General features: G+C 42.9%; 1 protein-coding gene across 5 annotated transcripts in view; it reads right to left on the bottom strand.

The window, feature by feature from the left end:
* LOC139374697 (type II inositol 3,4-bisphosphate 4-phosphatase-like) overlaps positions 1-24,159 on the bottom strand; it is a 252,978-nt gene that overhangs the window by 218,474 nt on the left and 10,345 nt on the right. Inside the window, exons 1-2 of one of the 5 annotated variants that reach the window (XM_071115775.1) lie at positions 4,091-4,273; positions 3,633-3,751 (exon numbers count right to left, since the gene is read on the bottom strand). Coding sequence is in view for 3 of the 5 variants with exons in the window: in XM_071115768.1 (XP_070971869.1) it covers positions 3,633-3,751 (119 nt within the window). In the remaining 2 variants the exon portion in view is untranslated. Of the gene's footprint in view, positions 1-72; positions 403-3,632; positions 3,752-4,090; positions 4,274-24,159 lie in introns of those variants that run through there. The other 4 variants (XM_071115771.1, XM_071115770.1, XM_071115768.1 and 1 more) reach the window with 4 other exon arrangements.

The following is a 24,159-nucleotide window of genomic DNA, read 5'->3' on the forward strand; positions in this document are numbered from 1 at the left end:
AATCCAGAGACACGTCTACAGTATGATCAGAAGCGATCTCCACGGCTACACACATACAGTATCCATACGTACCCTCCTTTTGAGAAGCCGAAAGCAACAGTCCATGTTGTTCTCAGATCCCTCTCCAAAGCAAGAGTCACATTACAGCTATGGAATCACACTAGTCCTGCAGCTGTGCCGTACTGTACTGCTAACTGCTGTACCACATCCTGTGTTTTCCACTTGGACCCAGACCCAGAGTGAGTGGAGGACGAGGACTCCTTTTAATTTCTATGGCGTTTCTACAGTAAGAGACGAAGAGACTGTCTTGAAAACAGTAAATCTTCCTGTTGCTTAATCAGCTAGATAAGAGAGAGATTAAACCCGTCTTTGTGTTCTCTCACATGAGCCCTCAGTCTGTGACGGAGTGGAGGGGGGAAGAAAGGGAAAGACGAGTGACTGATTTGTTGAGGTGTATGTGTGTGTGTGTGTGTGTGTGTGTGTGTGTGTGTGTGTGTGTGTGTGTGTGTGTGTGTGTGTGTGTAATGGTGGAAAATGACTCAAGTAAAAGTGAGTCACCCATTAAAATTGTTTTAAAAGTGTTTGGTTTTAAATATACTTAACTATCAAAAGTAAATGTAATTGCTAAAATATACTCAAGTATTAATTTTAAATAATTTCAAATTCCTTATATTAAGCAAACCAGACAGCACAATTTGGTTTTTTAATTTACAAATAGCCAGGGGCACACTCCAACACCATTTACATGATTTATTATTTTTACTTAATTAAGTACTTTACACCAGTGTGTGTGTGTGTGTGTGTGTGTGTGTGTGTGTGTGTGTATGTGTGTGTGTGTTCTAGGTGGTTATTCCAGCCCGGGACAGATGTTGCCGCCCCGAAAACACTTGTGCTCTTGTTGCCATGGTAATGACACTCCAGCTCTGAGGGCAATAAAAGAGGCATGCCAGAGGTCGGAGGGCACTTCCGTGAGACTGTATGGAGCGCAGAGACTCAACACACACACACACACACACACAGTGGGCACACGCAAACAGTCTGCTACTGCAGTTGACTGACTGATAGTCAGATTGAGACAGGTAGAGGGCTCTAACCCCAAATCAGAGAGAAAGACAGAGAGATAACATGTTTTCCATGCCAATAAAGCCCTTGAATTGAGACAGAGATAGAGAGAATGAGAAAGAGAGGGAGGGGTAGGGAGGGAACAAAAGAGAGCAAGCAAATGAGAGAGAGAAAGACTTAACAGGCTGACTACACCGCTCGCGTTAGAAATCTATATTATTCAATTATTGCACCCACACTGCTTGCGCGCGCCACCGAGCGTCTGCGTTGCCAAGGGCTAAAATAGAAGTCAGTTCTATTTCTGACACAGATCACACTGCAAGTCCTGCCTCTCCCATCTCCTCATTGGTTTATAGAAGCAGGTACCCACAAGCCATCTCCTCATTGGTTATACCCACGTGGGTGACTGAAGACGAACGAGGTCAGTGGCGGTAATGCATCTAATTTATGAAAGTTGCCAATCGCAATATGAAGTCAAGAGAAGAAAAGGCCTGGACGGATGAGAGATGACTAGATTCAATTTGGTTGACCATTTTATGTGTGGATTAATTGGTGGAGTAGAGGACCTCGTGCATTTCAGGTAAAATACCTCAATGTTTATATTTGGTTTCTCAAATGATTGCCTCGCCTGGTTCACCAACTACTTCTCTGATAGAGTTCAGTGTGTCAAATCGGAGGGTCTGCTGTCCGGACCTCTGGCAGTCTCTATGGGGGTGCCACAGGGTTCAATAATTGGACCGACTCTCTTCTCTGTATACATCAATGAGGTCTCTCTTGCTGCTGGTGAGTCTCTGATCCACCCCTACGCAGACGTCACCATTCTGTATACTTCTGGCCCTTCTTTGGACACTGTGCTAACAACCCTCCAGGCAAGCTTCAATGCCATACAACTCTCCTTCCGTGGCCTCCAATTGCTCTTAAATACAAGTAAAACTAAATGCATGCTCTTCAACCGATCGCTACCTGTACCTACCCACCTGTCCAACATTACTACTCTGGACGGCTCTGACTTAGAATACGTGGACAACTACAAATACTTAGGTGTCTGGTTAGACTGTAAACTCTCCTTCCAGACCCATATCAAACATCTCCAATCCAAAGTTAAATCTAGAATTGGCTTCCTATTTCGCAACAAAGCATCCTTCACTCATGCTGCCAAACATACCCTTGTAAAACTGACCATCCTACCAATCCTCGACTTTGGCGATGTCATTTACAAAATAGCCTCCAATACCCTACTCAACAAATTGGATGCAGTCTATCACAGTGCAATCCGTTTTGTCACCAAAGCCCCATATACTACCCACCATTGCGACCTGTACGCTCTCGTTGGCTGGCCCTCGCTTCATACTCGTCGCCAAACCCACTGGCTCCATGTCATCTACAAGACCCTGCTAGGTAAAGTCCCCCCTTATCTCAGCTCGCTGGTCACCATTGCATCTCCCACCTGTAGCACACGCTCCAGCAGGTATATCTCTCTAGTCACCCCCAAAACCAATTCTTTCTTTGGCCGCCTCTCCTTCCAGTTCTCTGCTGCCAATGACTGGAACGAACTACAAAAATCTCTGAAACTGGAAACACTTATCTCCCTCACTAGCTTTAAGCACCAACTGTCAGAGCAGCTCACAGATTACTGCACCTGTACATAGCCCACCTATAATTTAGCCCAAACAACTACCTCTTTCCCTACTGTATTTAATTTATTTTATTAATTTATTTATTTTGCTCCTTTGCACCCCATTATTTTTATTTATACTTTGCACATTCTCCCATTGCAAATCTACCATTCCAGTGTTTTACTTGCTATATTGTATTTACTTTGCCACCATGGCCTTTTTGCCTTTACCTCCCTTATCTCACCTCATTTGCTCACATCGTATATAGACTTGTTTATACTGTATTATTGACTGTATGTTTGTTTTACTCCATGTGTAACTCTGTGTCGTTGTATGTGTCGAACTGCTTTGCTTTATCTTGGCCAGGTCGCAGTTGTAAATGAGAACTTGTTCTCAACTTGCCTACCTGGTTAAATAAAGGTGAAATAAATAAAAAAATAAAAAATAAAAATAAAATATCCCAGGACGAATTAACTACCAACAACAAGCTAGCTAAATAGGACAAATTAGCTAGCAAGTGCAAGCTAGCTAACTAGCTAAATTGCCATAAATATGTACTGCTTTTTGGCCTGTCCCCAAATTAATATAATTGGTTCAGAGTTTGTTTTGATATTTTAACCTCCGTGTCGTGATCACATTTGGTGTGGGGGGACAAAATACATTTATGCACGATGGCGCACGCGCGCAGCCGGTTTGGGTTCCATGTTAACCACAACAGTAATAACAACTTAGACCCAGTGAACCAGAGCGCCCCTTTAACAGTAAAAATAACAAACACCGGCAGAGAAAGGGAGTGAGATACCAAAGGAGTGTGTGTGTGAGAGAACGAGAGAGTGAAAAGGAGGGGAGGTAGCTGCATTAAGTGTCTTGTGAAAGGGTGTGTGTGTGTATATGTGTCAGTGCATATGCGAGTGTGTGTGTGTATATGTGTCAGTGCATATGCGTGTGCCTTACCTCTACTATCTCTGTGCAGGCGTGGGAGACCAGGTATTGTTCCCGGGGGTCGATGACAGCAACCTGGACTAGAACATTGGGCTTCCTGTCTCTGCCAGAGCCAATCAGATCCCTGCACTCTGGAGAAGGGGAGGACACACATACACAGAGAGAGAGAGAGAAAGAGTGGGGGAGGAGAGAGAAAGATGGAGCAGAGAGAGAGAGTTGATGAAAGGGGGAGGGCAGAGAGAGAGGACAGTCAGTATAGTACATTCCCTGAGTAAAACCCCAACATCAAACAACCCAAGGTTGAATAGAAAGGTCAAAAGGGAAAGGGAAAGGAGAGGAAGGAGGAGGGAAATCACCACGACCCCATCATTCCCGGGGCATGAGGTGAGAGTGGTGGAAGGATTTTTTAAAAACTATTTCTTAGGGAGGTATCCTCACTATACAGGAAATGGGAAGTCATATGTCCTTACTTCTGGAAAGCAGCTTGTCTCCTGAGACCCAGTCGTCAAACTAACATGGCTGCCAGTCAGAGTCTTCTCTCTTCCTTCTTCCCTCAGCTGAGTGAGTGTGCTGAGGACTGTCCGTTTTATTAGGATTTAATGTTTGTCAGTGAAACCCCTGGTTAGTCCCTAGTTCCTCCAGGCTTCCTGTTTGACAGGAAGACTGGGACGAGGGGAGGCGAGGGGATGGGGGGAGGCTAGGCCATCATAGGAAACCAACACTTCCTGTCCAGGAATGGTCCCTCCCTTTCTGTCTCAGTATGAGGCTGTGGTCACCAGTATTTCATGTAAAGTGATATTGGACGATACATGTAGATATTGAAGTAACCACAAAGAGCCATATGCTGTCACTGAATGGTTGAAAATCTGACTATAAGGCTATAGGACTACTAGGCAGGGTGTTATATCTGACTACAGTTCTCTAGGACTACTGGACAGGGTGTAATATCTGACTACAGTGCTCTAGGACTACTATACAGGGTGTAATATCTGACTACAGTGCTCTAGGACTACTAGACAGGGTGTAATATCTGACTACAGTGCTCTAGGACTACTAGACAGGGTGTCATATCTGACTACAGTGCTCTAGGACTACTAGACAGGGTGTAATATCTGACTAAAGTGCTCTAGGACTACTAGACAGGGTGTAATATCTGACTACAGTGCTCTAGGACTACCAGACAGGGTGTAATATCTGACTACAGTGCTCTAGGACTACTAGACAGGGTGTAATATCTGACTAAAGTGCTCTAGGACTACTAGACAGGGTGTAATATCTGACTACAGTGCTCTAGGACTACTAGACAGGGTGTAATATCTGACTACAGTGCTCTAGGACTACTAGACAGGGTGTAATATCTGACTACTGTGCTCTAGGACTACTAGACAGGGTGTGATATCTGACTACAGTGCTCTAGGACTACTAGACAGGGTGGAATATCTGACTACAGTGCTCTAGGACTACTAGACAGGGTGGAATATCTGACTAGAGTGCTCTAGGACTACTAGACAGGGTGGAATATCTGACTACAGTGCTCTAGGACTACTAGACAGGGTGTAATATCTGACTACAGTGCTCTAGGACTACTAGACAGGGTGGAATATCTGACTACAGTGCTCTAGGACTACTAGACAGGGTGGAATATCTGACTACAGTGCTCTAGGACTACTAGACAGGGTGTAATATCTGACTACAGTGCTCTAGGACTACTAGACAGGGTGTAATATCTGACTACAGTGCTCTAGGACTACTAGACAGGGTGTAATATCTGACTACAGTGCTCTAGGACTACTAGACAGGGTGTAATATCTGACTACAGTGCTCTAGGACTACTAGACAGGGTGTAATATCTGACTACAGTGCTCTAGGACTACTAGACAGGGTAGAATATCTGACTACAGTGCTCTAGGACTACTAGACAGGGTGGAATATCTGACTACAGTGCTCTAGGACTACTAGACAGGGTGTAATATCTGACTACAGTGCTCTAGGACTACAGGGTGAGACATCTGAATCAGGACATTGGACCATGTCCAAATGGTGCACTTTATCCAACTAGCAACATTCTGGCAGACAAACAAGAATTGATCCGCTCTGCAAATGCGTTGTCACTATAGCACATTGTTTAGTGAAATCGTAACCCCGAGTAACATTACTCAATAGAACAAAAATCCATAAAAGCAGCAAAATATGAAAGAAGGTTGTTCTTTTTCTGTGTAATTCCCCCTCGGAGGGTCGATTTTACAGAATAAGCGACTGTTCGGGCACAGAAAATAAAAAGGCTACAACAAGGGAGAATTGTCAAGAAGAGTCAAGAGGAAGCTACAGGAGTTAATGGGCTAACTCTGTATGAATGGTGCTAAGGCATAAAACTGTTTTTGCTGTAAAGACCTTTGCTTCCTTGATGTACTGGAGTCTAAGTGAACTGGTCCATCTAGCATTCTCTGATCTTTGGAGCATGAGAGTGTGAGAGACACGGGGCTATGCACTGGGACACACACCAAGACAACGGGTTCACTCTGTAGAATGGAATCTCTTCCTTAGTTGAGTTACACCATACTGCAAGAAGTACAGTTGAATGCAGGCAGAAACATGCACGGACGCACACATATGCATACATGCAAGCACTTACGACTCACATGCATGCATGCAAGGACGACACACACACACACACACACGTTTGTTGGCCTTATGTAAATTGCTGCAAGTATCATGTGTATTTCTACCTACATTAGAATTCTGATCGGCTTGTCAAGGTGAAAGTCGTCACCTTGACTGGTCTACGAACACAAACAAAGTCAAATTCAAGCGGTATTTGTCACCCAGTTTGTGTGTGAGAGAGGAAAGGGAAAACAGTGTTTTAGCATTTAGCCGAGCCTCTCTGCTGAGAAATGGGATGTCAGAACAACGTAACACTGTTCTGGTTGAAGCATTGACACACGGTCAAGGTCAAATTCAAGGTCAAACATCAAAATGGTCTCATTAGAAAACAGCTAAAATAGTGACATTCAACGATTGTATATGTAGATACACAGTTGAAGTCGGAAGTTTACATACACTTAGGTTGGAGTCATTAAAACTTGTTTATCAACCACTCCACAAATTTCTTGTTAACAAACTATAGTTTTGGCAAGTCGGTTAAGACATCTACTTTGTGCATGACAAGTAATTTTTCCAACAATTGTTTACAGACAGATTATTTCACTTATAATTCACTGTATGACAATTCCAGTGGGTCAAACGTTTACATGCACTAAGTTGACTGAGCCTTTAAACAGCTTGGAAAGTTCCAGAAAATTATGTCATGGCTTTAGAAGCTTCTGATAGGCTAATTGACATAATTTTGAGTGAATTGGAAGTGTACCTGTGGATGTATTTCACAGCCTACCTTCAAACTCAGTGCCTCTTTGCTTGACATCATGGGAAAATGAAAAGAAATCAGCCAAGACCTCAGAAAAAAAATGGAGACCTCCACAAGTCTGGTTCATCCTTGGGAGCAATTTCCAAATGCCTGAAGGTACCACGTTCATCTGTACAAACAATAGTACACAAGTATAAACACCATGGGACCACGCAGCCGTCATACCGCTCAGGAAGGAGACGCATTCTGTCTCCTAGAGATGAACATACTTTGGTGTGAAAAGTGCCCAAACAATCCCAGAACAACAGCAAAGTACCTTGTGAAGATGCTGAAGGAAACAGGTACAAAAGCATCTATATCCACAGTAAAACGAGTTCTATATCGACATAACCTGAAAAGCCGCTCAGCCAGGAAGAAGCCACTGCTCCAAAACCGCCATAAAAAAAGCCAGACTACGGTTTGCAACTGCACATTGGGACAAAGATCGTACTTTTTGGAGAAATGTCCTCTGGTCTGATGAAACAAAAATCATTCGCTCTACTATTATTCTGACATTTCACATTCTTAAAATAAAGTGGTGATCCTAACTGACCTAAGACAGGGAATTTTTACTTGGATAAAATGTCAGGAATTGTGAAAAACTGAGTTTAAATGTATTTCGCTAATGTGTATGTAAACTTCCGACTTCAACTGTAGACATATATAGATACTGTATGTGTTTCCTAGGCTTATATATATATATATATATATATACATACACACACACACACACACACTGCTCCAAAAAATAAATAGAACACTAAAATAACACATCCTAGATCTGAATGAATGAAATATTCGTATTAAATACTTTTTTCTTTACATAGCTGAATGTGCTGACAACAAAATCACACAAAAATGATCAATGGAAATCAAATTTATCAACCCATGGAGGTCTGGATTTGGAGTCACACTCAAAATTAAAGTGGAAAACCACACTACAGGCTGATCTAACTTTGATGTAATGTCCTTAAAACAAGTCAAAATGAGGCTCAGTAGTGTGTGTGGCCTCCACGTGCCTGTATGGCCTCCCTACAACGCCTGGGCATGCTCCTGATGAGGAGCATGCCCTGAGGGATCTCCTCCCAGACCTGGACTAAAGCATCCGCCAACTCCTGGACAGTCTGTTGGTGGATGGAGCGAGACATGATGTCCCAGATGTGCTCAATTGGACTCAGGTCTGGGGAACGGGCGGGCCAGTCCATAGCATCAATGCCTTCCTCTTGCAGGAACTGCTGACACACTCCAGCCACATGAGGTCTAGCATGGTCTTGCATTAGGAGGAACCCAGGGCCAACCACACCAGCATATGGTCTCACAAGGGGTCTGAGGATCTCATCTCGGTACCTAATGGCAGTCAGGCTACCTCTGGCGAGCACATGGAGGGCTGTGCGGCCCTCCAAAGAAATGCCACCCCACACCATGACTGACCCACCGCCAAACCGGTCATGCTGGAGGATGTTGCAGGCAGCAGAACGTTCTCCACGGCCTCTCCAGACTGTCACATGTGCTCAGTGTGAGCCTGCTTTCATCTGTGAAGAGCACAGGGCGCTAGTGGCGAATTTGCCAATCTTGGTGTTCTCTGGCAAATGCCAAACGTCCTGCACGGTGTTGGGCTGTAAGCACAACCCCCACCTGTGGACGTCGGGCCCTCATACCACCCTCATGGAGTCTATTTCTTACCGTTTGAGCAGACACATGCACATTTGTGGCCTGCTGGAGGTCATTTTGCAGGGCTCTGGCAGTGTCTTGCTAAATGCCTATAATTTCCACCTGTTGTCTATTCCATTTGCACAACAGCATGTGAAATTTATTGTCAATCAGTGTTGCTTCCTAAGTGGACAGTTTGATTTCACAGAAGTGTGATTGACTTGGAGTTACATTGTGTTGTTTAAGTGTTCCCTTTATTTTTTTGAGCAGTGTATGTGTATATATACATACATATATATATATATATATATATATATATATATATATATATATATATATATATATATAATTATATTTATATATAATATATATATATATAATATATATATTATATATTAATATATATAATTATATATATAAATATATTATAATATATTTATATATTCTAATATATAAATATATTATAATATATATATATATATATATATATATATATATATATATTATAATATATTATAATATATAAATATATTATAATACATATATATATATATATATATATATATATATATATATATATATATATATATATATATATATATATCTCAAAAGATCATTCACGTTTAAGTGAGTCTTGTTTTGATCCCAGTTTCAATCAACAGCTTTGAGAGTCAATCAATGATCCCATTCAAACCAGAAATAGCCCTGAATCACTGTCTCTTTGCCCGGTCAGGGGAATGTACTCAAATATTTCCTGAAGGCTTCTTATTAGATCAAAAGAGTTAACAGAAAAGAAGAATAGCAGCCTGTTGTATGAAAATGACTAAAATGACTAAATGACTGAAAATGACTAACACTACTCTAGGTACCATGATATATTATTTATTCAAAAGCAAAAGAACAATTGAAATTGATTAAAAAAAAACTAAACAGATTGGTTTGATGCAGATTATAAAATTATAATCAAAAAACTTAGAACACTCTCCAACCAAAAACACAGAGACCCAAATAATGGTGAATTACACCTTCATTACTGTGAGATTTTAAAACTCTATAAAAGTACACTCAGAAACAAAAAAGCACAGTACAACAGCAAGCAGCTGACACTAATTGAGGAGTCCATAAACACAAACAACTTCTGGCAAAATGGGAAAAAACGTTTAAAAATTTAAACAATAGGAATTAGCGATACAAAATGGTGACATATGAACAACCCATTTTAAAACACTCTACAACACCGTTCAAATTGACACAAACGCAGAACAACGGCAAATTCATGAGAAGTTGAATGGATTAGAAAAAGCTATGAAGGACAATCAACATCCACTGGACTCCCCAATTACTGACCAGGAGCTCTATAAGAAACTTCAGGCTCCACCTGATGGCATCCTAAATGAGATGCTCAAACTCACTAGTGCAACATTTCAATTGGCTATATTAAAAGTGTTTAATTTGATCTTGAGTGTAGGTTATTTCCCTGACATCTGGAATCAAGGACTCATAACCCCAATCCTTATGAACAGAGACAAATTTGACCCTCACAATTACAGTGGCATTTGTGTGAACAGTAACCTGGGGAAGGTTTTCTGTAGTATTATAAATGTACGAGTTCTAAACTACCTTAATAAGCACAAGGTATTAAGGAAAAGCCTAATTGGATTTAAACCAAAACATTGCACAACTGATCATACTTACACCCTACACACTCTGATAAACATGTCCACCAAAATATACGCTTGCTTTATCGACTTCCAAAAAGCATTTGATTCTATTTGGCATTCAGGACTGTTCTACAAAGTTATTGAAAGTGGTGTAGGGGGTAAAACATATGACATAATTAAATCAATGTATACAGGCAATAAGTGCAGCATTAAAATTGTCAAGAAAAGAACAGAATTCTTTAACCAGGGGCAGGGCCTTCAACAGGGTTGCTATCTGAGCCCTACACTCAATATATACATCAACAAATTGGCCACTATTCTAGAAAAATCCTCAGCCCCTGGTGTTAGTCTCCACAATTCAGAGTTTAAATGCCTACTCTTCGCAGATGACCTATGCCTGCTGCCACCCATAGCACATGGCCTACAGCAGAGCCTGGACCTGCTAGAGCAGTACTGCCAGACCTGGGCCCTGGCATTAAACCCCAAAAAGACTAAAATAATGATTTTCGAGAGAAGATCCAGATCTCAGGGAATTAGACCAAAGTTCTCAATTGGTACAAAATATATACAGTACTGCACACACTACAATTACTTAGGTTTTAAAATAAGCTCAACTGGACACCTTAATGAGGCAGTGAATGAACTGAGAGAGAAAGCACGTAGGCCATTCTACACCATTAAAAAACTAATTCAAATTGAAATACCTATTAAAATGTGGCTAAAACTAATTGAATGTGTCATTGAACCAATTGCACTTCATGGCAGTGAAGTGTGGGGTCCACTTGCAAAACAAAATTTCATAAAATGGGACAAACACCCCATTGAAACCCTGCTTGCAGAGTTCTGTAAGATTCTCCTACATGTCCAGAGGAAAACTATAAACAATGCATGCAGGGCAGAATTAGGCCAATATCAACTACGGTAATAATAGTAATTTGGGCGGCAGGGTCGGTTAGAGCGTTGGACTAGTAACCGAAAGGTTGGAAGTTCATATCCCCGAGCTGACAAGGCACAAATCTGTCGTTCTGCCCCTGAACAGGCAGTTAACCCACTGTTCCAAGGCCGTCATTGAAAATAAGAATTTGTTCTTAACTGACTTGCCTAGTTACATAAAGGTAAAAAATCAAACAAAAAAAAAACTCAAAAAATAGTAATTAAGCTTTGGAAACATGTAAAATACAGTGACCCCCATATCATTACCAAGCCCTGCAATGCCAAGAGCTGAGCAAAGAAAATAGTCCCCTCCTCCAGCTGGTCCTGGGGCTGAGTTCCCAAACCTGTTCTACTAACACACTGAAGCCTCAGTCCCCTCATCCAGCTGGTCCTGGGGCTGAGTTCACTAACCTGTTCTACTAACACACTGTTGCCCCAGTCCCCTCATCCAGCTGGTCCTGAGTTCACTAACCTGTTCTACTAACACACTGAAGCCTCAGTCCCCTCATCCAGCTGGTCCTGAGTTCACTAACCTGTTCTACTAACACACTGAAGCCTCAGTCCCCTCATCCAGCTGGTCCTGAGTTCACTAACCTGTTCTACTAACACACTGAAGCCTCAGTCCCCTCATCCAGCTGGTCCTGGGGCTGAGTTCACAAACCTGTTCTACTAACACACTGAAGCCTCAGGACCAGAACATCCAATCAATCAGAATAAAACAAATTACAACACAGTCAAAACAAAACTACATTGCTTATTGGGAAACAAGCACAAGCACAAAGCAAAATGCAGTGCTATCTGGCCCTAAATCGACAGTACTGATCAAAACCTTATAGAAACCTTGACTATGTACAGGCTCAGTGAGTAAATGTATGTAAATAGCAGCCAGTACCAGCTATTTTCCTACCTACAGCATTAGAATGCTGATTGACTTGTCAAGGTGAGAGTAGTCACCTTGACTTGTTTACAAACTCAAACCAACACAAACAAAGTCAAGATTCAAGCGGTTTTGTCATAAATAAAACAGTGTTTTAGCATTTAGCCGAGCCGCTCTGCTGAGAAATGGGATGTCAGAGCAATGTAGCGAGGTTCTGGTTGAAGCATTCACATTGTTGGAAGTGCAACACATCGTTTAATTAACACACGGTCAAATTCAAAGTGAAATATCAACAGGGTCTCATTTAGGGATGCACGATATATCGGTATCGGCCCGATGTCTAGTTTAACGCCGATGTGCAAAACCGATGTCAAAGCTGACGTGCACACGTACAGTATATAACGTAGGTACATGACGTAATGACGCCACGTAAAACACAGCATTCCTAACCTAGCCCACAATGTCTGCTGTGTGGATCGAGCAGTCAACAAGTCGAGCAGTCATTTGAAAGAGTAAGAACATTTCAGCGAGACAACTCAAAAGGCGAAATCCATTAAACGCCAAGATAATGGAATTCATTGCCCTTGACAATCAACCGTTCTCTGTCGTTGGCTATCGCGATTAGTTGAGCACCGGTACACACTACCAAGTGCGCTATTTTTCAGATGTTGCCTTACAGCAACATTATAGTGTTCAATACACATAGGTTGACAAATGTGTCTCAATTCACAGTTGTTTCAGAGTCCCACAATAAGAGCTCCGACGTTAATGTTCTCTGGGTGTCACTGAGTAGACTGATACCCCACGTCCTCGCAATGCTAGCTGGGTTCGAGTCCAGCCGGCCGCGACTGGGAGACCCATGGGGCGGTGCACAATTGGCCCAGTGTCGTCCGGGTGAGGGAAGAGTTTTGCCGGCATGGATGTTTTTGTCCCATCGCGCACTAGCGACTCCTGTGGCGGGCCGGGTGCAGTACACGCTGACACGGTTGCCAGGTGTACGGTGTTTCCCCCGACATATTGGTGGGCATTGTGTCAAGAGGCAGTGCGGCTTGGCTAGGTTGTGTTTCGGAGGACGCACGGCTCTCGGCCTTCGCCTCTCCCGAGTCTGTTCAGTAGTTGCAGAGATGAGACAAGACTGTAACTACCAATTGGGAAAACACAAAATTGGGGAGAAAAAAGGGGTAGAAAAAAAGAATATGATTTATCATTCAATCGATCACCCCATTCAAACCGTGTGACATCAGAAATAAGCCTAAATCACACAATTTAATTCCATTTCCTCTTTAGGTTGTTGGTGTCTCTTTGCCCAGTCAGTGAAATGGACACAAATATTTCCTGAATGCTTTTTATTAGATCAAAAGAGTGGATGGAATATGGATGTATGGAACTTACTAACAACACTCTAGGTACCATGATACTCTCAAAGAGCTTCTTCTTTATGACACAAATGGTGTCCAAATGGAGGGAGAGACAGAGAGCGAGAAAAATAGAGACAGACAGGAGAGAGCGAGAGAGAGAGAGGGCGAACAGGTCGAGGGCGAGAGAGTAGAGAGAGAGACAGAGAGAGAGAGAGAGAGAGGTAAGGAAAGGTACGGAGAGTTAGAGAGAGATAACGGGAATAGAGGAATAGAAGGAGAAAATAATTGAGTGAAGTGATAGAAGGCAAGAAAGAGAGGGAGTGGGTGAGTCATGAAAACACTAAGAGGAGGTCTGACCACCCCAGATGTAATGCAGCCCGTTAGGCTAATTGGCTGGCTCGATCTGGATTAAAGTCCTTCAGCATTAAAGCAAATTACTTTCTGCTCCGATGCAATGGCCACAATCATCGCTAATTTATCATCCTAAAATAGCCAAGACTTTTATCTGAAAATATGCTGTTTTTCTGTGACTCCCTGTGGTTTGGGGTGAGTAAATTGCATGGTTGTAAACTGAAATAATAACTTAGCTTTTAGTCTGATCATTATTTGAATGATGAACAACCTTTCAAATTTACTGTCAACGGCATTATTATTTTAAATGATGATTTTGACCTTTGGCAGACAGACAGACAAGTGTACAGATAACAGTTGATTTTTACATTCCATTATGAGTATCCTCCTCTACTACAACAACACTGACAGTGACATGTAGACAGACACAACAACACAGCAGTCATGGGGCACTACGAAGTGACGTAAAGGAGCCAGTTAAATAGATGGATTGAACCACAGTTTGAGACAGGGCCGTGTAACTAACAGTCCTTGTGGATCCGTAGTGACATAGTGACTGTCGTTGAGGTAACAGACAGTGTGACATATGGTATGGCGTGACAGGGACAACACATCCTCTTAGTAATGTTGTCACCAGACTGGAGCAGACAGTCAACGTTCCGGTATTGGATTCCCCTGGGTTAATACATTTCCTTCATCACCGTGGGCTAGAAACAGCGTGAGGTGTGAGTGTGTGTGTGTGTATATGCGTGCTTGCAAGCAAGTGTGTGTGTCAGTACACGTGTGTGTCAGCCCACAAAAAAAAACATCATAGATTAGCCTTTCGACCTTGGTTGCTCCAGGAGGCCACAAAGCATCTGCCATCAGGGTTAGTTTCTAAAACACAATATGCAAACTACTGTTCCAGAATGTGTATCCATCTAAAATCAGAGCCTCCACCATGTCTAACCTGTTGTCATGGAGGAAAGGCTGCAGCGCCAGGCAGAACAAAACAACACAGCCAACTACGATGCGGTGCCATCTCTCTGGTGCTGTTCCATCGGATGGATTCTACATCGTGACGTTCCCCTGTTCTTCCACCAACAACCCAGATCTTAATATTAGATATGTTGGAGTTGCATTAAAGTGCTGGAGCCACACAGGGCTGAAGAAAGCCGCGTTAGAACGGAGGAGGCAGAAGAACAGACATGTGCGCAGTCGCACACAGAAACACACACACACACACTTCTATTTTCCCAGGGGCCATAGAAGATCCACTCCCTCTGTTCCTCAGCTTTACCCTACGTTTCATCATTTCTCTCTCTCTCTTTTTCTCTTGCTCCATGTCTCTCTCTTTCTCCATCTCTCCCACAATCATAGCAACACATCCAATTGTCAAAGATTCCAGCCACCCAAGTCATAGACTGTTCTCTCTGCCACCGCACGGCAAGTGGTACCGGAGCGCCAAGTCTAGGGTCCAAGAGGCTTCTAAACAGCTTCTACCCCCAAGCCATAAGACTCCTGAACATCTCATTTAAATGGCTACCCAGACTATTTGAACCCCCCCCTCCCTCTCTTTTACACCGCTGCTATTCTCCGTTGTTATCATCTATGCATAGTCACTTTAATAACTCTACCACCATGTACATATTACCTCAACTAACCGGTGCCCCCGCACATTGACTCTGTACCGGTACCCCCCTGTATACAGTCTCACTATTGTTATTTTACTGCTGCTCTTTAATTACTTGTTACTTTTAACTCTTATCCGTATTTGTTTTTAAACTGCATTGTTGAATTGGGGCTCATAAGTAAGCATTTCACTGTAAGGTCTACACCTATTGTATTGTGACTAATACAGTTTGATTTGAAGTGTGGTATAGAACTGGGGAGTTGCTGTGTTTGATCCTCTCCAGTTCAAAGGCTCAGAGGATCTCTGACAGGTCCTGGGATCTCACCTAATATCACACTCTACTGAGGATTGACATGTGACAGTGGACATCTCTAACCGCATCGCTTCACAGAGTGATAGGACCAAAGCCACAGGCATTAAACTCAACTACTGACTTTATGAGGTCCGTAACATTTTAGATCGAGAGGGAGAGATGGGAAGAAAGATGGAAAGGGAGAGAGATTGAGAGAGAGAGATGGAGAGAAAAAGAGGGAGATATGGAGCGAAAGAGACAAAGAAACAAAAGAGAGAGGGAAAGAAAGAAAGAGCAAGAGGAAAAATGTGAATACATTGACACTTTTCAAGACGAATTCACAGGGAATTTGTATAAAAACATCGCCTCTGTGACCTTACAGGGAATCTAAATTCCATTAGAAGGGCAAATGGGGAGAGAAAGGGGGAGAGAGAGTGGGGGTTGCTATGGGAGACAAATACACCACTCTCCAGATGAGGATTATTAATCACGATAATTATATCAGCGCTTCAATTAATTTGACAGCATTATTTGCATCTGCCGCCGCCATTTTCACACCTGTTCAGTGTTCACCATCAGGTCTGTGGAAAATATAATGCCTGTTATATTACTACAATGGCAATTCATGTTGTGGAGAGAGTCTATACATCTGACATGTCAATTAAACAGAGAAAATGACAACCATATGATGTTAGACTAGTGAAAGATGTCGAATTAATGGACAGATGTTGATTCTGTGAAGTCAAAATACCAAATAAAGAACGCACCATAAAGTGAGGAGCTGACTAGCGAATGATAATCTATACCAGGGGTCTCCAACAGGTTGACCGCTAGCTAGTAGGTCACAGCCCAACTATGAGTAGCTCGGCAAACAATTCCCGAAAGTATACTGCAATTTTTCATGTGTTCCATTGCAAACGGTCATAAACAAATCTCACAAGTATGCGACACCGCAAACTCCCAGCTACTAACTAATCAACGCAACATTGACATTATTCCACCCATGGTTAGGATTGGCTTTTTAAGCCAATCGTGGCTAACACAACATCTGCCAATTCATTTCCAGCAATATTGCCCCTGTCTGTCTGTGTGCCGTGCGCGTTTGTCTATCACTCCACTTGATGTGATAACCATCTTGTGAGTTGACAGAAATACTTTCCCCAAAACCCTTATCCATGAAATGTTAACTGCAAAGGCGGCTTACCTGGCAAAAGTATACCATGAGTGAGTATATAATTTGTATCTATTATTTATTATTTGGAAACTTTGCCATGGAATGAACAGCAGCAGTACAGAACCATCGCATTAAGCTCGATCGACACGTTCCTGTGCAATTAAAGGGACAGATGCGCAATTAAAGGGGAATTTCACTCAAAAATCTATTTATTAGCTTTCTTCCAAACCTACATTTGTTTTGTCTTCTGCTGATATTTAGCAATTGACATGGACTCATAACATCCAATTTCGTTGTTTATCTATGAACAATTGTTCAGTGACCCCCCCCTTATATGGCCCCCCTTAGAGTTGTTAATGAACCATTATATTACTAGATATATTGACAGAAAACTACTTTCTCTTGTACACTAAGGACCCGGGAAGAAAATAATGTGCTTATCTGAAAGCTAGAAAAAAAATGAGTAGCTCGCAACGTTTCATTTTTTAAAAAGTAGTAGCTCTCATGCTAGAAAAGGATAGAGACCCCTGATCAATACAAATGATAAATAAAGTGGCACACATGTCTCACCTGGCTTTGGACTTAAATTGATGCTGATTGAGTGTCTTAACAGAAGAAAAGGCTCCAGTAAATCTTTGAAGTGTGTTTGTACCATGTCAGATTGACATACAGTAACAGATGTTGACTGTTTGCATCCATGCTGAAGATGGTTTGCCTTCAAATTGGTGGTTCTTTTTCTGGGAAACAAATTGGCCACTTCCCTTCCTTTATCCTATATCCATGTTGAGTTGAAATGATGATTGGGCCTTTGTTAAAGGAGCTACAGTACAGGGAGTTACACAACGGTTGCCTGGTGACCCAAACTGCTCTATGTTCGCTACATACTTCAGTCTGAGACTGCCATCATTGAAGTCATTTGTGGGGATGTCAAAATGCAGAAATTGTAGAAAACAAAGTCTTCAGTGATTGGATAATCTCTAACCAATCAAAGTATCAAAGCCCACATTTGTTCTGGCTCTGGCACAAGCCATCGGTTTCTGGACCAGTCAGAGCGGTTAGAATGTGTTTACGTTCTAGAAATCGTCGGGGAGGTACTCCGATACAGACTTATTGCGGAGAATAAATGAACGCCCGTGGGCTTGGCGTAGCATTTGGCCAGAGCAACTGCATCCTGCGCCAATTGCATCCAAATATACTATGGGGCTCCACTCTTTTGAAACGTTGAATGTGTGTATCCGTTGTTCCAACATCCAGGGTACATCCAAAATGGCACCCTATTCCCTATATAGCAAACAAAGTAGAGCACTATGTAGGGAATAGGAAGCCGTTTTCTAAGATCTAGCCAAGGTCATTTCCAAAATAGAGGCTACCTTCAACTTGTTAGAAGTGTGTTTCTCTCAGAACATTACTAGACAGAAGTAGATGAAGTGATCTACTGTACTGTAGTTAAAATGGCCTCCTGCACCTCGCTTACACTAATTATAATATGGACATGATCATCAAACACTAGTGATCAGAGTAAAGCTTGATCCACATTTGCAAAGTTAAAAAGAAAAACTTAAAAAGCACAGTAAGGGGTTTTGAAATGCCCCCTCTGTGTGTGTGAAGTGGTTATTTCCCCTCTGTGTATAGCTCAGAGGTAAACACACAGGTTACCTGAATGAGAAATGAAGGACACGACACTGGCGTTTGAAACATTGTTTTCCGACGTTGGCATTATCAAACGACAGCCGCACCTAATTTGTGTGCCGAGCGACAGCTAATGAGGGAAGCCGATTATTCTAGCTTTAATTGGTAGTTGACAGAGTGTGTTGGGAAGGTTTTGAAACCTCCCTTCAACCCACCCCCTTACCTCTCCTCCTCTCCCCCGCTTCTCCTCCACTCCCCTGGGGTCTGAGTCTCATCTTAGCTGGGTGGACTGCCCGTGGACCCTGCCTAAACCCCAGAACACGGTACCCAGAGGAGGAGCTGCCAAGCTGGGCATCCTGACGCAGCGGCAGCCCCTCTCCACGGAGACTTCCCCCTGGAGGCCACTGAGAGAGAGGCTTCCTGTTGTGGCACAGGGCCATTGGGAATTCTGATGTTCGGAGGCTACAGGCTTCAACCAATCAGACACTGACCAGGAGGGTGTTTTATGCAGAATCATCCCACTGTTTAGACCTCTAAAGAAAAAATTGTCCTTCCACACACCATGACTGCCTGAGAGACTGTAGCGGTCAAACAAAGTCCACAGGGAGATTAGGCACGGTGACTACAACCAATCAGGCTACAGTACAACTAAAGGCCATGGTGTCCGTATGCAGATTCATACTATGAATGTCTATGTAGGTCTTAGTTCCACAATGCCTGTAGTGTTTAGGTCAAACAAAGTCCATGGAATAGAGACAAACAATTATAACGGTAATACATAATGTGAACTCAGTCCACCTCAATGTGTTGACAGTACTGTTCAGACCTGCTGTAGGTATGAGGTTGATATACATGCATCACTTCAAGCTGAATGTGTGGTCGAATGAATTAATAAAAAGCCTAATGCGTGATTAGTTTGGAGTGCATAGCCGGGCACACCGTTTGACACCGAATCATTCCTCCACAGTTACTAGGCAACAAGTGGAAATAATGCTAATGGTTCTGCGGCTGATGAATCCAAGGCGTGCTGAAGCGTTTTGGGTAACTGAGAGGGACTACTTTTTAGCATTCTAAATTCTCCCCTTAGTGACCTCGCTCCCGAGTAGCAGCTATATTTGTACAAAGATCGTTATGAGGTTAAATATTAGGTTATTGTAAATCTCTCAAGACTCTTCCCTTTTGCATTCAAAGTATGCAGAGTCCCTAATTAATTGTGATAAAATAACTAATAGCATAGTTGGTAGCCTTTTTTTGTTGATATCTGTGGTTGGACATTGAAAGGATATCCTCCCACCTTGGTCGTTACTTTGAAAACATCATATGCATAGTACTAAAAAAGAGGCGATTACGAGTGATGACTATGTTGTTATCTAAAACGCAGATCGCATACAAACTTCAGCACACATGTGGACATGGCTGATGTGTCAAGTGTAAAAAACACAAGCTTTTGCTTGGAGAACACCCTCTAGGAAAAGAGGCTAACATAGGGCAGTGCACGTTAGAGTCTACCCTGCGCAGATCCATCAGAATATACACTGAGTGTACAAAGCATTAGGAACACCTGCTCTTTCCATGACATAGAATCCAGGTGAAAGCTATGATCCCTTATTGATGTCACTTGTTAAATCCACCACCTGTAGATGAATGGGAGGATACAGGTCAAAGGAGGATTTTTAAAGGCTTGAGACAATTGAGACCTGGATGGTGTGCCATTCAGAGGGTGACGACAACAGATTTACCTGCCTTTGAAAGGGGTATGGTAGTTGGTGCCAGGCGCACCAGTTTGAGTGTGTCAAGAACTGCAACGCTGCTGGGTTTTTCATGTTTAACTGTTTCCCAATGGTATCAAGAATGGTCCACCACCTAAAGAACATCCAGTAAACTTGACACAAATGTGGGAAGCATTGGAGTCAACCTGGTACAGAATCACTGTGGAACGCTTTCAACACCTTGTAGAGTCCATGCCCTGACGAATTGAGGCTGTTCTGAGGGCAAAGGGGGGGGGTCCTTAATGTCTTCGACACTCACTGTATATCATCCTACGAGGGAAGGCAGCGCTAAATGAGCAACGTCATAGGGCATAGATGATGTGGAAAGAATGTGGCAGGCACCTCTTTCACTCAGTTCCCTCTTTCTTTCACCTCTATCCGTCTCCTAAGAGAGTCCTTGATCACAGATGCACAGCGTATTCTCTCGGCTCGTCCCCACCTATCCCCTTACGATCCTGAGCTGTACATCAACTGTCTTCACTCATTTCCTTTACAGAAGACGAGCATGTCAGCTAGTCAGAAACCTTCTCTTCGTACGGTTAAAGTGAGAAAACATTCCAGCCGGGTGGAGTAGAACGCACAAAGAGCGATTTATTCGTACCGTTTTCTCTAAATCACCCACTCTGATGGTAATTGATAATAAGGGCCAGAAAGAAATCATTTTGGCTGGAATCATTGTTTTATTTGTCACGGGTGATTAGCTTGTCGTGATACGAGACCTGCTGAACGATCGACATCATTGCCAAGCCATTGATTTTTTATTTGCCGAGACCGAACCTAGAATCATCTCATCCCGTTATGAAATGTACTCAACGCTTACTGGCAAAGCTTTATTCAGCCAAACTGCCCTTCAGCTCAATGGCTTGCCCTTAAAGGTGCAGTCTGGGGTCTGTGAATCTCTCTCTCACTGTCGGTCCTTGGATCTAGAGGGACGGCTATGAATTTGAGAGGGATTACATTTTCCTAACCACTTCACTCAGCTGTGTACTAAAACAAGTGACAGGGTGGCTGTTTTTGTTATTCTCATTTTATGCTCCAGGAATATACTGTAGCTTGAACCCCAGGTAGGCGAAGAGCCCTCAGCTTTCAAGGATTACCAAGAAACTCCTTTTCTTTGCGGTTTTCAATGGATGTATTCCTGGTATTTCTGGCAATATCGTTTCATGTATCAATCAGGCGAGAGAGAAAGGGAAGGCATGAATAAAAGAACTGCCAGCCTCTATCAATAAAAACACATGTACCTCAAGCTAAGAGCTTCCAGATAATCATGTTTTCCGGAAGCAACAAAAGCCCTTTCAGTCAAAATGGTGAATGGCAATTGAATAAAATACACATGTAATTTAAGGACTAGGTAGACAAAACTGGTATTCACAGTATGATGGATCAAAGGAAGAAGATGGGGGGGGGCATCTTGCTGACATCGTAGGCCGACATACACACACAGAGAGAGAGAGTGATATGCACCCGCTTGCATGCGCGCACACACACACACACACACACACACACACACACACACACACAGAGAGAGTGATACGCACACGCTTGCATGCGCACACACACAACACACAACCACTGCAATTATACAAACATGTCACCCTTTCCTCTGCAGCTGTCCAGCAGATTGACTCCATTGTTCCAGAACATTCACATTGGAACAGAAGCCATTTCACAACCTCTGGAGAAGCATTGCATCACTACACGAAGACTCACAGTGCATATTCCTTCAGCTCTACTCCAGTCAATTCTATTGTCACTTAAATGAAATGTGTTATGCAGTACAATGGTTAACAGGCCAAGACGACCATATATCTGTTTGTACACTGTGTGTGTGTGTGTGTGTGTGTGTGTGTGTGTGTGTGTGTGTGTGTGTGTGTGTGTGTGTGTGTGTGTGTATGTGTGCATGCGAGTCTATTACACACACACACACACACACACACACACACACGGTCCTTAACTGTAGATAATCTGTCTAGAAATGAAACCGAGCTGGGAGTCCCTGTATGTGTGCACCAGCACTCAAATTGCAATCTGACTGGCCAGCTGCTCTCCTGCTGCACGTTGCTGGTCTGCTCAGCAGGCATTGTGGGTAGACAGAAATGTCCAGAGTGTTGAAAGGAAAACATGTCCATATGTTGTTATTTTAACTCTACAACAGTGATGTGTATTAATATGGTGTTTTATTATCTCTATAACAGATGAAATTGATGAAAACAATATCTTTGTGATGAGCAGAGACACATTTTCATTTAAATGATGACTTGACTGAGTTACAGAGTTACACACTCAGACCCAATAACTAGGGCCAGGAATTGTTCTGGACAACTGACCTGACCAGGAAAAACTCTGGACCCCAGTTTTACCTGGTTATATCACCTGGTCAGGAAAATACACTGGCTTTACTGATAACACATTTTCCAATGCCTGGGGGGTGGTCAAGATGAAAGATTATGGGTCACCTCTCCCCCCCACCTCCCAAGCCAATGAACCTCTTCCCCCTACTCAGAGCACTGCAGCTAAGATTCACATATGTCAGACATCGACACAGTGAAACTTGTCATGGGCAACAATGCATCGACCAAAAATAGAACTCTCCCATTGCAGAAGTATAAAATATACATGAAACCATCTCTAACAGTCGAAAAGGAAGAAGTACCAGAACCCCTCTACTGTGAGACCGTCAGGAAGAAGAACCAGAACCCCTCTACTGTGAGACCGTCAGGAAGAAGAACCAGAACCACTCTACTGTGAGACAGTCAGGAAGAAGAACCAGAGCCACTCTACTGTGAGACAGTCAGGAAGAAGAACCAGAGCCACTCTACTGTGAGACAGTCAGGAAGAAGAACCAGAGCCACTCTACTGTGAGACAGTCAGGAAGAAGAACCAGAGCCACTCTACTGTGAGACAGTCAGGATGAAGAACCAAAACCCCTCTACTGTGAGACAGTCAGGAAGAAGGACCAGAACCACTCTACTGTAAGACAGTCAGGAAGAAGAACCAGAACCACTCTACTGTGAGACAGTCAGGAAGAAGAACCAGAACCACTCTACTGTGAGACAGTCAGGAATAAGAACCAGAAACCCTCTACTGTAAGACAGTCAGGAAGAAGAACCAGAACCACTCTACTGTGAGACAGTCAGGGAGAAGAACCAGAACCCCTCTACTGTGAGACAGTCAGGAAGAAGAACCTGAACCACTCTACTGTGAGACAGTCAGGAAGAAGAACCAGAACCCCTCTACTGTGAGACCATCAGGAAGAAGAACCAAAACCCCTCTACTGTGAGACAGTCAGGAAGAAGAACCAGAACCCCTCTACTGTGAGACAGTCAGGAAGAAGTGAGTCTAGTCTTTGATCTATCGGCTGGTTGATTAATGTCTGTCTGTCTGTCTGTCTGTCTGTCTGTCTGTCTGTCTGTCTGTATGTCTGTCTCTCTGTGTGTGTGTGTGTGTGTGTGTGTGTGTGTGTGTGTGTGTGTGTGTGTGTGTGTGTGTGTGTGTGTGTGTGTGTGTGTGTGTGTACACATGCACGCGCATGTGTGTACATGTGTATGTTTGACCTGTCTCATAGTGGCCTCCTGTCGATAATAGGATGTGTCTGGCTATCTGAGCTGACTACATGGTGAAATTGGAGCCCTGTGGCATGGAATAAGATGAGAATCACAGAGAGAGAAGAACAGAGAGAGAGAAGAAAAACACAGAGAAGACAGAGAAGGACAGAGAGAGAGAAGAACAGAGAGAAAAAGAAAAACCGAGAGAGAAGACTAGAGGAGGACAAAGAGAGAAGAAGAACAGAGAGAGAAGAAGAACAGAGAGGAGAAGACTAGAGAGGACGACAG

Source organism: Oncorhynchus clarkii, chromosome 19 (genome assembly GCF_045791955.1).
Source record: "Oncorhynchus clarkii lewisi isolate Uvic-CL-2024 chromosome 19, UVic_Ocla_1.0, whole genome shotgun sequence".
Classification (NCBI taxonomy): Eukaryota; Metazoa; Chordata; class Actinopteri; order Salmoniformes; family Salmonidae; genus Oncorhynchus; species Oncorhynchus clarkii.